At 34.3% G+C, this 16,406-nt stretch overlaps 2 protein-coding genes across 3 annotated transcripts; one reads left to right on the top strand and one right to left on the bottom strand.

The window, feature by feature from the left end:
- Positions 1-725: 725 nt before the first annotated feature.
- LOC104904249 (epimerase family protein SDR39U1 homolog, chloroplastic) lies at positions 726-6,634 on the bottom strand. 2 transcript variants are annotated; one of them, XM_010692450.4, is made up of 14 exons: positions 6,387-6,634; positions 6,236-6,304; positions 5,642-5,717; positions 4,836-4,895; positions 4,534-4,652; positions 3,575-3,619; positions 3,339-3,417; positions 3,170-3,231; positions 2,185-2,287; positions 1,740-1,800; positions 1,571-1,641; positions 1,336-1,475; positions 979-1,085; positions 726-875 (listed from the first exon to the last, which is right to left on the bottom strand). In XM_010692450.4, exons 1-13 carry the CDS (start codon positions 6,471-6,473, stop codon positions 981-983), a joined length of 1,077 nt encoding a protein of 358 aa, XP_010690752.1. In that variant the 5' UTR covers positions 6,474-6,634; the 3' UTR covers positions 726-875; positions 979-980. The 2 variants fall into 2 exon arrangements, with proteins under 2 accessions (XP_010690752.1, XP_019107102.1); XM_019251557.3 differs by having other exon boundaries at positions 726-880.
- Positions 6,635-12,549: 5,915 nt separating this feature from the next.
- Positions 12,550-12,960, top strand: LOC104904997 (glutaredoxin-C9). The gene has a single exon (XM_010693438.2). It carries the CDS (start codon positions 12,550-12,552, stop codon positions 12,958-12,960), a length of 411 nt encoding a protein of 136 aa, XP_010691740.2.
- The last annotated feature ends 3,446 nt before the right edge of the window (positions 12,961-16,406 follow it).

Here is a 16,406-nt window from a genome sequence, read left to right on the forward strand (position 1 = left end):
GAACTTACACAAAGTAGGAAGATAAAAAAAAATACATCTTGACAAGGAAAGCAAGTAAGATAAAATAAATACATAGGAAATCGTTTATTGTAGTACATTTACTTAATTGGATGGGTATAAGTAATACTTTGAAATCAATTACCCAATTGGATAATTTATTTACGCTTCTATCGTCTTAGATAAAAATTGTTAATATACTAAATGCTCACTTCTAATTATACCTTAAAATGGTCATTTAACACAAAATGTTTCATCCACCTTACAACAATTTATTGTACAAAAGTCTCATTCAAGAATTTGTACTCGGGAAACAAAATACTCAAGCAATATTTTTTATTATATCTAATAAATAAAAAACTAATGCACGGGTCAAAAGGCTAGTTCATATAATTATATCAAGTCAATTTTTATAAGGTTTAGAGAAGACTTACCCATATGGTTTTTTTTCTTTTTTGATAATTAACTTACCAATGTGGATTATTCTTATCTTATTAAAGAAAGTAAAAAAAAATGTACATGAATTATTCTTGTAAACAACATGTCAGAAAAGAGATGTAAGATGCCATCTTCATTCTCAATCATTTAGCATCATTGTAGATTTGTCATCTTGCAATACAAAATTATATGCCTGTTCAATCAAGCTTACCAATAAGAATATATCTTTCAAGTAGAGGTGATATTTCAAACAAGTAACCCCAATGTAGATAAGTTATGAGAAACAAGGCTGCTCAAAAGGAAGGAGCAAAAATCAATTCACACTTCCTCCTTCAATTACTGGCAAAAAGTTTTCTGCTTGACACAGCACTTGGCCCCCATATCAAGTGTTCATCAATCAACGACGAGGCGAACTACATCATAGACACCCAATTCTCTGCCTGTACTATACAAGTGAAGCAAAATTCTTCATGGTTCTTGCACATTCACCAAAAAGAAAAAAATTTAAAGAATAACCAGTTTCTAATCAGGAATTTTTCATACTTCTATGATGATAAAATAGTTTTTAGAGCATCCTTTATGTATGGATACTTGAATCGGAAGCCTAACTCCTTGGCTCTAGTTGGAAGCACCTTCTGCCCTTCCAAAACCTGTGAGAAGGGCCACAAGCAATATGATGAGTTATTAGTTCTTGTCCTTTTTCTTTACAGACGCAAAAGGCTAAATGAAGAACAAATCACGCGGTGTGATCCCAGACCAATTTTTCTCTCTTGTTCAGTGTTAAAACATTTTCTCTGTTTTTAGCTTTTTTCTTCATGAATAAACACCAGCCACTAGAAAGGAGGAAGCAAAGTTATTTCTTTACAGACGAACACACAACACTAGGAAGCAAATACTTACCACGATAGCTCCTTCTCCAAGAACTGCCTTGAGTGCGAAGTCTGGCACTGGCAGCCATGAGGGTCGGCCCATGGCATTTCCCAGATTTTCACACATTTCTCCCAGTCTAACAGGGTTCGGAGCAGTTCCATTGATAACGCCTGAAGTTTAATTGACAACATTCATTATTTTGATATTTAAAAAAGTTTTAATTCTTACAGCACATAAGGTAAGAGTAGCTACCAAAGAATTATACCTTCATAAGCCGGATTTAGGAGAGCTTCGTATATCAGATTTACAATGTCATCTAAGTGTATCCAGGAAAACCTAAAACAAAAGATAGAAAACAGACTAATGAGGATATAGCCCTCTAAAAAGTGAAAATAAAGCCAAGGGAGTGAAGACAGAAGATATTAGCTTAATACCATTGTTTTCCAGTCCCTATAGGTCCACCAGCAAACATCATAAATAGGGGGATCATCTTGGCTGCAGAGAACACAAGAAAAGACATAAATGGGGATGAGTATTACATCAACAATTTACTAAGGCTTGATGCAAAGTGAAAAGATAGACTAGAACAATGCTCTTTAAGTTTATGAAGGACTCAGAGCCTAGAGCCTACGTTACTCAAACTCTTCATAAAATTTTACATAAATATAAGATTCGGACACTTGGACAATACTTGTTCTTGCCAAAAATACCTAAGTTTGAGTGATGTAACTCATAGTATAAATTGTAACTCTTCCAATTGAAAAAATCAGATTAAATGACTTAATACTGTTGACATCTCGAAGTTGGACACGTAAGGAGGCTTTTAAGATTTCAATTAGAAGCAAAACATGGCACTATGAGTTTGCAACCAACGAGTACCTAGAGCACCTCCATCTTTCCCAAGAACCACGCCAATGCGAATACGTAATAGTCTTACATCTTTGCTGACTTTCACTGCTGAGGCTTCCCATTCTCGACAAACCTGAAGAATAGTTTATCAAGATTAGGAACTATTATGTCAAAAAGAATAACCAACACATCCTGAGGATTACAAGAGGGGGCTGAAAGGTCTTTTCACACACATACATTTACTGCATACACAAAGTAGCATGAAAATTACAGAGGAGGATGCACTTTCATTATCCTGAGGTTAACAAGCACCATGAGGTGCTCAGATATTTTTATAATTAAAAAAGGCTTCTAACCCCCCCCCCCTCACACACACCCACACACACACCCACGCACGCATGCCCGCACTCCCTCCCGCCTGCGCACGCACTACACACACACGCACGCACACGCACACATAGAACATAGACATGGCAACCTATACTAGAAGCACAAAAAAACACTTAAACCCCCACAGCCAGATGCTCAGAGAAGCTTCTCTTGCTTGCCTCATGACAGGAGCTCAATCAAATAGGTTTAGCTCACACTTATAAAATATAATTGAGTAGCATGGCGAATTCTTGTTTAAGTGTAGGAAAGCCTTTAAGGATCGACCCTAAAAGACTCGAGAACCAGCTATGCTGGACCTGGAATACTGCCAACAATCAGGTTATTCTTAGGGTGGTTCAACTTATGTTGAATTTTGTTATAATGGAAAAGGGATTCAGAAAGCAGTCACGTGCTTTCAGAATCATAATATACTGCAACATCTGAAGATGGCTAGAACCAACCCATGGGATCCTAGGCTGTGTGCCTGTGTCATTGAACAACCAAAGGACAAAGCACGAATAATCAAAAGACAATTAAAATATCATGCTTCAAGAATCAAGACGCCAAATGGATAGGATCAGCTGCATTTTGAAAAATCTAAATCTATACTTAAGGGCATGAGCTAAATGAATGTTCTAATATTCACCTCAGCCAAGTAATCATTTCCTGACGGACTTTTCTCATCAAACACTCGCGTCTCACTTGTACCTGGAAATTTAAAAGTATTTAGAGTAAAAAAATAATTAACACACTATATGAAGCACAGTGAAGATGCTAAATTTACGGGCATGCCAAGTAAGGCTCATTAGACTGACCATAATAACCAACTGCTGTTGCACTGATCAGAACAGAAGGCCGAGTGTCAGCTTGCAAGTCATTTATTAGCTCAACAACCTTCATAAAAAAAGTGAATGCCACTAGTCAGTGGAAGTAAATAATCTATCAGACACCTGAACAGAAGGCACTCTGAAAAGTTCTTTCTCTGTCGATTATCAAGAGAAAAGTAATCACAATATGAAGCTATTGATACTCATGAAGAATTGAGAATAACCTTAGAAGTGACCTTGATTCTGCTTTCCTTGATATCTTTTTTAATCTGTCATAGAATGGAAATTAAACTGCAATCAACAATTTTGGGTTCTGAAGACAACAATAACCAAATTATTAGTAACAAGAAGATCGCATTACTGCATAAATCTGGTGCTTGGTTAGCCCAACTAGAAGCATAAATTGCTCATTTAAAATTACAAACGAACACTTAGCTGAGATTTAGTGTTCGTTTCAATGTAGGACATGTAACTTCTTAGGAAGTTTCATTTCATGAAAGTGTAAAAGTTCTTTGGTTGAGTGTGGGGAGTAAAATTCATATCGGAAGTTCTACGTACCCACTGGGGAGGGGGGAGCTAGGTAAGTCAATTCCTCCATCTTGTGGGACGTAGAACTTCCTAGGAAGTGTAACTTCTTTTGTGTATGTCAACCAAGCAGCTCTACAGTTTTCCACTACCCCTGTATCTACACTTTTCATGTTACCAAACAAGCACTTAGAACGAAAAACAGCTTATTGCTTGACCCAACAGCAACTGATCATCCAAGATAATAATATTTGTGGCCACCATGTATTACTCTGGACGAAGCCAGAGATTATTTTTTGGCTTTGAATCAGCATATATTTTCCCTGGGAGCATTCTCTCACAGTTACTGGTTTTATAGCCATATGGATTAGGCCCAGTAGGGGCACTACTTGGCAAGATTCTGGAAACAGATTTTATGTTGCATTTAACAAAAAACACGCGATCATAAAACTCAATTCAAGACTTTCGGGGTGACAACTCATACACTGATGAAATATTTTTTTTAAAATCCTCTTTTCACTTTTATAATTGAAGAAATATAAAGGTATTCCATTATGAAGAGGAATATCATTGTATCATATGAATTCATATCATACTTGCAAATGAGAGGACTCTGAAACAGAAGCATTTTAGGGTGCACCAAAGCTAGCAATAGTACCTCTGATGACCACCTTGTACTGATAGGCGTTCCAGCCAAGTTTACGACAGCATTTGAACCTCGAATGTTGTCTTTCCACTCTGATTCCTCTGCAACCACAATGCCTGGGAACTTGTTGACTGTAGACGGAAACATGAAAAACAGGGTTAAATGTAAACCGTCAGAATTTGATCAGTTATATTTAATTAGATTAAGATGTACAAATTATGCTATTTATAACTGAAGGAAATTCTAAGATTCATATTCAAAAGCTGTGAAGATGCATTTAGTATATGATATAAGTACTCACATTACCTTCTTACCGGGAAATATAAGCTGAGCTTGAGATCTGGATCGCGTCAAGACACGAATTTGATGTTTATCTGAAGTAAAAACAGAGAAGAATTCAGGCCCAACAAGTACAGGTGTACAACTCATAACCATCTATTGCAGACTGATGCTGATGGGCTGTAGCTTGCCGCATCAGCAGTAGTTAGTTACAATCTTACAGATTCTAGTCGGCTCAGAACTCTAACTATCCCTTGTATAAATTCTGTTCTTCTCTTTCATTGTAATGATTCATTCTAAGAAACGAGAAATACTTTCTGATTCTCTCACTAAATCTCTCTTTCTCTTTCCCTCATCTTTCTCTGAGATCAGTTGCTAGATTACAGAATCTGTCACCATCACCCAGCATAATATGTCTATATCTGACACCTTTGAGAACATTAACATCATATGAGTTCTAAATCGTCATAAAAAATCGATAATACATAGTTCATAGTTGTGCTTACTAAACTCTATGCACTGTGAATATAATTCTACACGATACTAGAATATAGTCACTTACTTGTGTGTTTAAGGTAAATAATCCATAGTCAAGGTCTACTTATCGAAATAATCACTACTGCAAACATATATTAATGCCAAACCTAAACTTGCTCCATTTTATTGACACTCATTAGTCATGCAAAAATGACAATAATAACACCCTACTTCCAAAAATATCAAACAATGAAATGTCCAACTATAACACCCTAAACAATTAAATTCAACTCAAACATGTTAGAAGTTATAATACAAGCATCATCACAAGTATCAACGAATAAACTCGAATTCACTTGATTACCTGCGTGTAATCTTTGAACCAAACGCCTACCAATAAACCCAGTAGCCCCCGTTATTGATACAACCATCTGATTGTCCTATAACGGTAAAACAAAAAGAAAAACCAATGAAATTTATCTGCAAAACATAAGCTATAAAAACTACTCCTTACCAAAATTCATACAAAGTTTCGTCTAAAAAAATATCACCTTAAACCAAAATGTAGTCCTATTAAGTTGAAACTACCACAATGTACAGAAACCATAGATGAAGAAAGAAAGAAACATCATAAATTCACATCATTCGAACACAAAACATAAGCCAATACCATATCTATCAAAAATCATGAAGCAAAAGCAACCAAAATCAGTGAAAGTAAAATGTCATGTTAATATACAATCAAAATGTCATCTTAAATAAAATCTAGTCCTAATAGGTTTAAATTACCACAATGTACAATAACCATATATGAAGAAAGTAAGAAACATCACAATTCACATCATTTGAACACAAAACGTAAGCCAATACAATATCTATCACAAATCATGAAGCAAAAGCAACCAAAATCAGTGAAAACTATTAACTTGTAATTGAAGATTTATGAGAAATGCAGCACCTTAGAAGAAGGGTCAGACCCATTTTCTTTGCTGAGACATACTAGACTAAATTTTCTGGCCTCAAAACCCTGTAAAAGTTTGACAAAAATTAAACCAAGAAAAGGGTTGAAATTGTATGAAATTTAAAGAGAGTACAAAAAAAAATTAAACCTGGGAATTGGGGGAGAATTGAAAGGAAGGGGGTTTAGAGATGGAAGTAGTCCAAGACAAAGGATTAGTGGCTCTAAAAACCTCCATTGATGAACCTTCAACAGCGAAAAAAGCTTGAAACTTTATATGTTTTATTTTATTTTTTGGGTTCGTTATACTTAGAATTTTGTGGGAATTTTGTGGGATTATCAAAACGATGCGTGTTCATTGTTCCTCGTGTAAGAATTTGAGCCACAGCCGCTTTTGCTAGTTCTATCTTTTTTTTTTTTTTTTGAGGGGAAAAGCCAAGCTATATTAATGTAGGGACAAATTGTCCATAAGCACATAAGGAGCCACCTCCGACGGAGCATGGTTCTCCCAAACTTGATTTTGGTTGTGAACAAGTTTGCTAGTTCTATCTAGCACTATCTCCTGTTGGTCTTTCCCTCTTTTGCACCCAGAATTAAAAATAAAACATTTAATTTTGTGATAAATTGCCTACTTAAGTCCTTCTAATTTAGAATTAGCTAATAGTTTAGACTATAGATGGCAATGAGTAGGATCTGCACAGGGTCCTCTATTATCTAGATCCAGATTCGTTTTTTAGGCAAGAATCCATATCCTACCGGGATCCACTGGGTAATAAAAACGAGGTTCCAGATCCGTATGGATTCTATGGATCCGGGTCCTAAACAAATCCTTGCCTATTGTCTTCAAACTAGGTTAATTTTCACAATAATTAAAGATTTTAAATAATAAAGTCATCTAATATCAATCAAAAAAATTATTTAAATTTTGAAAAATAATTAATCATTGCAACTATTCAATTATCAAACTGTTCAGTTATCAACCCAATTTTCGAACTTAATTATCCTGTAAATTCGCACAAAAATCACACATAATTAGGATAATAATCTGAAATTCAAATGAAAATCCGTTTTACATGTAATAACAAATATTATAACATTATCAAAATATAATACTAAATTATAATAATATTATAAAAATGGGTAAACGGATCTGGATCTGGGTAATAATTTAGGACCCGATCCACATCTGTTTTTTTCAAGGAAGATCTAAATCCTACCCGGATCCATAGGGTCCAAAGTTTGAGGATCCACATCCGTCAAAAATGGATATGGATCCACGGATCCGGATAGGGTTCATTACCCACGCCACTGCCATCTCTAGTCTAGACCCTATATTAAAAAGAAGACTAGTATTTTCGATCGGACGATGCCAAGGTCAATTACAATTATCAAATATATTATAATTCTTAATCAGTTTTATTAGTTTTTCGTAATATTTTGCCGGGTGCAAAGTTGGAAAATTTGACGTTATGACATAATAAGTTATTTATAAAAAAAAAACAGAAATTGGGATAAGAATAACAATATCAATAGAATTGGAGTAAGATAATATTATTACTTAACTAATAAAAGTGTTAGAAATCAAAAAACTTGTATATGTCTTTATTATAATTACATTTAATTATAAGACTTTAATTTATTATATGTTCCTTTGAAACATTAAGCATTGACATTGTAGTGGATTAGTGGTAAAACTTTCACATTTCATTTCAAAGGTCATGTGTTTGAATCCTATACACATTGTTAATATTTTAATTTATTTAATTCTCACATTCTTTACTCCATTTAGACGATTTAGTGACTAATTTAATCTATTTAGTGATTAGTTTTATCCATTCGACAAGATTGACGAGTTATTTTCTAAATTTATATGTATTAGTTATAGATTCTAAGGGGAAAATAAGGGACGACTAGGTTAGTTTTATGGCCCAAATTATTTACCAACGTGCATTAAAGATCACCGGAGTAATGTAGTGTAGTTGGTTATTGCATTAGCATATCAAATGAGAGGTTATGTGTTCGAGTCTTGAAGCACACATTTTTATTGTTTAATGTCTCATTGGGCCGTGGACCTGGGACGGACCGTTGACAAAATTTGGAAATCTCAATCCCGTCACGACACGACCGCCACTCACGACCTCGAGCCCGACCCGTCATTTTCCCAAGCCCGCGGGACGAGCCCGTAAACAGGTTCGGTCCATGTCAAGGTCTAACAAAGGGTAATTAATGCAACACACCAATTACCCATAGCAATTTCCAATCAAAGGTTGGGTTCAAATCAAAGTCCAAGTGTTTTAGGAAATGATAAAAAAAACTAAAAGAATTGTTTTAAGGTGAGTAAATGAACATCACAACAGGTTCGAATCTCCTCCTCTAACTCTCCCCTTCTTTGCACTTTGTACCGTTTCCGAGATACAGTTAAAACATAAAAAAAGTGGACCCCATAAAAGAGGTTGGCCGGGAGATTAGTTATTAAAAGTTCCAAGTGTCGAGATGAGTGGAGTAAGGGACAAAGGTCATGATATGTGGATGATGCATCTCTTCTTTCTTTTATGTACTGCAAACTGCAAAGAAAGAGAGAGAAAGACAAGCACCATATGTAGTAGTAGTACAACTGCATGTAGGAAACCTGAAGCCACAGAAGTAGCCTGGGCTGCAAAAGGCATGCTTTGCTTTTAAAGAAGCTGCTGCTATTTTTGCTCATCACTCCTTATCTCCGTACTACATGACCTATTGGCCTCTAATTAATTTAGTAAATTAAATGTATATGACGAATAAATAATAAGTATAGTATTTCTGATGCAGGGATGGTTAGTAGGGCTTTCCATTCTATTTCTATTTCCTTTCTGTTTCCATGAAGCAAATTAAGCTGCGGACTTTCTGGCTAACAAGGGTCGTCACTCGATGCGGTCTCCTCATCGTTGGTTTGAACTCCATGATCATCGTTAGGTTGGTCCTATGTTAGGGGCTACCCTAATTTTCTTTCTTTATAAAAAAAAAAACTCTTTTCTATAAATTGTATAATGTGTTCGTATTACCTAGAGATCAAAAGTCTATTTATTTAAAAAGTTGTTCAACAAGTAGTATAAGCAAAATCATTTGAGACTGTCAAAAGTACGTCGTTGAATGCTATACTAGCTACTAAATATAGAATAATTATAACGCAGTACTATCTCCGTTTCTTTTTTAATAGTTATATTTTCACTTTTGATATTATTCACAAATTTTCCTTTGACTATCAATTGTTATTTATGGTTAAGAGAAAATATAGTCATGCGAGTCTTGTTTGATTTGTTTCGATGTGTATTTTTAGAATATCGACTTTTTATATTTTTTACAAATACAAAATTAGAGATATAAAGGCTCAAAGTAGTGCATTGGCACGCGTAAAAAGTGTAAGTGTAACTATTAAAAAGGAACAGATTGATGTAATATTTAACTTCTTATTCGTGTGGTTATAATAGTAGGATTTTAATTTTGTTTTACTAAATCCAGACACCCTCTTTTCCCAATTTAATCACCATAATTTGACTTTCAAAATTGCAACTCCACGACTTGAAAAATATAGTATATTGGCAAAATTATAAAAAGTTGATATTTTAAAATATAATAAATCTAGGTTGTCAATCTATGCTTTTATGCAACTATTCTTTCTTACCAGAAAAAATGAATATACAAACATTTGCTTTTATATATATATGTTGGTAAAAAAATTGTATAATTAATTTTATTAAGTAAATGAATATTGTAGAAGACTAGAAGTCAAATTATTTCATTCAACTTGTAATGGATCATCAAAGGACTAGATAGTTATTGCATTTGTCTATTTAAACTCGAAAGAATGAGTCTAAATTCTATGTTCTACTTTTTTATATCATTACCTATGTTAATTTTATTTGTCGACGTTAATTATTCTTTGTCTTATTTATTTTCTTAAATTTAGAAATTTATTTACCTCTAATAATGATCTGGACCAATAATATTGAGAGACACATATAAGTGGTACAAAAAGTTGGACAAAGATATGCGTAAGTTCAATTACTTGTAAAAGTTAATGAAAAATAATAATAATTGGTCAATCATTTAAAACTTATGAAATAAAAATCAAGATTGACGTATTTGGTTAGAGGTCCTCCTTCCATCCTTATGACAAGACTTCAGTTCTTGCAACTTGCAAAGCAAGATCCCTAATTTCCCCCACCTGTGCAATTGATATTCATCTTACCTAAAAAAAATTAGATAATATATGAAATTACCTCTCTACCCCTAAGATTAATAACATAACATATTGACAAACCCTTAAGTCTTACCAACAAATAGAAGTACATACTACACACCTACTGTTTATGTTGACATACTACAAACGTCCAAAGAAAAGAGATGTGCAATTTGTAGTTGACAAAGTGAGGCAAAGGCTAGCCTCTTGGAAAACGAATTTCTTATCTAGGGCGGGAAGACTAATTCTTATCTCTTCAACCTTGAATACAATCCCTAGCTACTATATGCAGGCTACCATGTTTCCCGTAGCTAGCCTGGCTGAACTAGATAGGATTTGTAACAACTTCCTGTGGGGAGAGACTGAGGGGAGAAATCGCATGCATCTGGTTTCCAAAGAGGACACCTTCTTACCCAAAAAGCTAGGGGGGCTCGGAATCAGGAATCACCGTACACTGAATTATTCCCTGATGGCTAAATTAGGCTGGAAAATGTGTCAAGGCCCCTCCAACCTTGCACAGGAATGTATCTCATCAAAATACGTCAAGAATACCGGAATCACAAAATTTAAAAATGGGTCTCATGTATGGCAGAGTATTGGGAAAGGATGGCATATCCTTGAGGGTAGTTGTCAATGGAAGCTAGGAAATGGTCTAGTAGCAGCCTTTTGGGAAGATGATTGGCTTGGTCTTGGTCCTTTACGTCAGTATGTTGTTGGGCCCTTGTCTGAAAAGGAATCTGATGTCAGTGTTAGAAGAGTTTGGAATACGGGGGAGTGGGACGGTGTCACATTCACATTAGACCTCCCCGACTTTGTTATAAATAACATCCAAAGTTTTCAGTGGCGTCCATCGAATGATACAGATACTCCCTTCTCCTCCCTTGTGGTAAATGATAACTTCTCTTTAAAGCGGGCTTTCCAAAATGTGGTCGTAAAACAAAATGTCACTAAAAGAAGTACGGCTTGGGTCTGGGGTAACCACCATCCTCCCAAAATAAAAATCTTTCATTGGTTAATCTGGCATGATAGAATCCCCACGCAGAAACTTCTGTTTAATAGGAAAATTGTCCCCAACCCGATTTGTAATTTGTGTGACTCCTCTGAAGAAGATATTCTACATGTCTTGAGAGATTGTGACAACATTAGAGAGGTTTGGAATTTAATCCCCTTTGAAACATTCCTAGAGAACACTGAAACTGAAGAGTGGTTTTCTAAGAACCTGTCCAATCCTGAACTGTTCAGAGGTATTCCTTGGAACACTCTCTTCTCCTTCATATGTTATGGTGCTTGGACGACCCGCAACAAATTCTTATTCGAAAGCACCCCCATCCCTCCTCCCGCACAAATACTGCAAAGAGCATGTGCTGCGGCACATGAATTCAGGGCCCTGGTGCCTAATTTGGCCAAAACAACAAGTCTCACCCATTCTCCCTCCCCAATTGCCTCCCTTCCACATAACTGGATGGTACTTCACACTGACGCTTCATTTATCTCCCCTAAGGTTCCTGCAGGAATTGCAGGCTGTTTACGTACGAGAACGGGTAACTGGGTGGCTGGGTACCAAAAAAGAATTTATTCCTTAGATGCCAAAATGTCTGAATTGCTTGCAATACTTCATGGTATGGAAATGGCCGCTGGTACTAACTGTAGACATATCATGATCTGTTCGGATTGTCAGGAGATTGTTACATTATTAAACCATGAGAAAGAAACTTCTGATTTATATGCTTATGCTATGAGTGCATGTAGGGAGTACAAGCAGATGTTCATGGATGTCCGGTTCGTGTTCGTGAAGCGTGAGGAAAATCAAGTTGCGGATTGTCTTGCAAAAAAGTGTCGAACGAGTGATAGCGAGGTTAATGTATTGAGAAGCTTACCCCTTCCCCCTAATGTCTGTAATGAATTATTTATCTTGGATTGTAATGGGTACTTTAAACCCTAACTGGGCCTAATTATGTTATGAGATACTTGCCTTTTAACCAAAAAAAAAAAAAACCTACTGTTTATGTTCTCTATAAAAAGCCCTATTGTGTCTTCATTCATCACCCAACAAGAGAGATAATTTAAAGAGAGAAAAACAGTAAATAACATGATGAAAATGGTGAGTGAAATAGGAATGAACAAAGACAAAGAAGATGAGAATGCAAATAACAAGAATGGGAATAATGAAGACAATGAAATGATGATGATGATGTACGACAAAGTGAAGGCGGTTGTAGGCGGAAGTGCAGTGGTGGTATTCAGCTTAAACGATTGTTGTATGTGTCACGTCGCGAAACGCCTTCTGTTTAGCCTCGGCGTAGGGCCAACTGTCATCGAACTCGACTCGAAAAGCGGCAGTAATGGCGAGATTCAGGCTGTGCTATACCAGCTTTCCGGTCAGCATCAGCCGCTGCCAGCCATATATGTTGGAGGCAAGTTTTTAGGAGGGATTGAATCTCTTATGGCTTCTCACATAAATGGATCCCTTGTTCCTCTCCTTAAAGAGGCTGGTGCACTTTGGCTCTAATTTAAGGGAAAAAGTTAGACCGAGATATTATTGCACACTATTTTAGTACTACTTATTAAACTAATTATACTTATTAGGCAAGTATTACTAACCTTCAAATGTTATACCATGGATAATCATATATCTATATATAAGAGTATGTTGATCATATATACTACGTACTAATATTATTGTCGTTTTTTTAGTACTTTAGATGAGTTTTAATATAGTTTGTGGTAATATGTTTCTTCTTTATATATATATGAATTATGATGATGAGCATATTATTATGATATGTAACTAATTAACTCTTTCTGAGAATAATTATATTGTATGTTTGATCTCTTTAAGGTTAAATGTAACTTAATTTCTTGTTATCTATCTTACATTGTATTAGTTAATGTATATTATAGTGTAATAATTCATCATGTCAATCTTGTTCATTTATTGTTAAAAGTTGGAAAAAGAGTATAGATGTTTTCAAATAATTAATTCCTTAATCCGTATCTAAAAACATGCAACATTTGCATAGTAATAACACGATATTATTCATCCATCGACCTTATTTCATATTCTCTCATAAATGTACAAGAAAAAAAATGTAATCAAATATTGTCTTATGTGATTCGTCTTAATAATGCATACTTTCATAATATGAACTTTTTGTAATTTTTACATTTACATAATTAAAGATAATAAAGAACAAATAAAGCAGCACAATGAATAGTATGTAGACATTGCATATATTTAGAAACGCATGAAATTCGTAATAAATTACTCCAACCCAACAAAAATTCGAAGACACCAATCATATATAATAGGCTTGAGAGAGATCAAACAATGATCAAATATCAATATTTACTATTTAGGTCAAATATATCTTATGTTACAACACCAAATTCTAAAACTATATTTTTTTGGTAGAGGATTCTTTTTTTAAAAAAGAAATCTCATTCTTTTACTTGTATGTTCTAGATGATTATGTCCTATTAGTAATACAAAACCAAGTGGTCTTGGCATAGTGGTTGCTCACAACCCTTGACCAATTGGTCGGGGGTTCGATCCTCGACCTTTAGGAATGGAAAGAGATTAGTGACCGCGCCCTTTACCCTTATCGGTGGTGAATACCTGCTCAAAAAAAACTATCACTAATACAAATTTAAACTTTGCTTTGTTATTTTATCAAATTATTAATTAGTATAAGATTAGCTTAAGTATTTGTAACAGTAATTTTCAGTCAATGAACATGGACAAGGAGAGAGAATAAAGAGAGAGACGTCATACACACAAAGAGGTCGTACTAAATTCAAAATAGCATGCTATTGATAAGAAGCAGAAATATGAAAAAATAAAAAAATTGTGTAAGAGAGAGAAAATTTGAACATGAAGAAGAACAAAAAGAGAATTTTTTTGCACAAAATTGGCCAACAAGTTCTGGAGAATTTTTCTGGTAATATCTGCTATTGTTGCTGATCCAAAATTATATTAGCTCATGATAATATAGCAGACTATAATGTCAGAATGTATCATATTTCATATTGTTTGAAATTATTTATTACTAAATAGCAGGTAAAAATTAAAATTGGGGAGAAGATAAATGGTGATGTAAGGAAGTAAAAGAAGGTAATTTTTGACCATTTATAAAAGAAAAGAGGGAAAAGAGAAAATTCTTCAGTTTTGCTAAAATTACACAGACAGTAAAAACATGTGATCTGTTATAGCAGATCTTTCCTAGTCTATATTTGTATGTTGTAGAGAATTTGCATAATTGAGATTTGATGGGATGATATTGTTTGACCTCATTGGTGTAAAAGGAGGACTCTTTTGACTGGACATGGAAATTTCATGATGCTTTGATTAATTGAATTTATCTTATTCACCTTGTTTTATTTGGAAATGATGAATAATGAGAAAATAATGAGATATATAGACAACAGCTATTTTTATGGAATTGCATAGTGACGATTGGACATGATCATGAACAATTTCTTGGAACTTATGGTCATGATTCATGAATGTTCATGATAGTTATTGGTGTATAAGTTTAACAGGTTTTATAAGAGATTGTCTACTTTTAATTTAAGAATAGGTACGGCTCAAGACCAATATTAAGAAGATAACAGATACCTTTTTGAACATAATGACTACTTTAATTTATTTAGTGACTATTTTAATTCATTTTGGAACCAATTTAATATATTCAGTAATCATATTCTTTAATTTATTTAGTGACTAGTTTAATCCATTTAGTGACTAGTTTGATCCATTTCGTAAAACTGTCAGACTATTTCTAAAAATATTTGTTGTAACTCGAGATTCAAAAGGGAAATAAAGTAAGGCTGGCAAAAACTGACCTGAAAATTCCGGGTTCGGGTTCAAATTTTCGACCTGAAAAAAAAATGGGTCGACCCAACCCGACCTGAAAATATAATGGGTTAGATTCAGGTTGACATTTTGAACCTGAAAATAAACTGAAATGAGATTTAAAAATAACTTATATTATGTTAGGTTAGCCCTTAGTTGGTTGGGTTATAATATTGGGCCAATCCCAACTCACTTCAACCCGAAAATTCCACCTTTGAATGTTGAAACTTAAACATGTTACATGTACAATATCTTTCTGAATTAAGTTGGTAGTTTTTTTATCATTGGATATTTAGATTTTTATTTCAGGTTATTTTTGGTTGGTTTAGTGTCAATCCGGAAAATATAAGGTCCGGTTTGGGTTGAGGTTTTCGACCTGAAATATAACCCAGGTCGGGTTTGGGTCAGGGGTAAGTAGCCTGAAATATAAATTAGGTCAGCTTGAAACTGACCCGACCCGAACCGATTGTCAACCCTAAAATAAAGGAAGGAGAAGAGAAGATATGACTACGATGGTGCAAGATACCTAGAAATAGTGTTGGGTTAGAGAGAAATAGAATGAGTTTGTTAAGAGAATGTAGACTTAAGTTGTCTGATTTTATATCAAAATTAGACCGTCTATTATAATAATTTGTATAAGTTGAATAGCACATAGTGTATCCAATGTTAAATTTTATGCTTATTTATAGAGTTTTAAATGGGTGGATAATTAAGTGAAATATGAGATCTTAACTGCTCTGCAAATAAAATAATGGATTTTTCGTCATATTACTCCCGACAAATTTTTTCTTCCACCATATACCCTGGATATTTTCAAAATTCACCATATACTCTTCAATTTCTTGATAATTCACCATGTACGGATGTACCCTTAATAACAATTATCAATTTTTTTATCATTAAACCTAATTCAGTTACCAAATCATAATAAATACAGATATATACTAGGAGATGTATCAAATTATAACTGTTTCTTTTTGAGACCATAACTTTTAGTCATTGAAATTGTTGTAATGTATGAGACTGACCTCAAAATGAAGTAAGCCATTAATAAACTATAATATACTATCCTAGCCTCATTGTTTATAGATGTATAATTTTTT

Source organism: Beta vulgaris, chromosome 9 (assembly GCF_026745355.1).
Source record: "Beta vulgaris subsp. vulgaris cultivar EL10 chromosome 9, EL10.2, whole genome shotgun sequence".
Lineage (NCBI taxonomy): Eukaryota > Viridiplantae > Streptophyta > Magnoliopsida > Caryophyllales > Amaranthaceae > Beta > Beta vulgaris.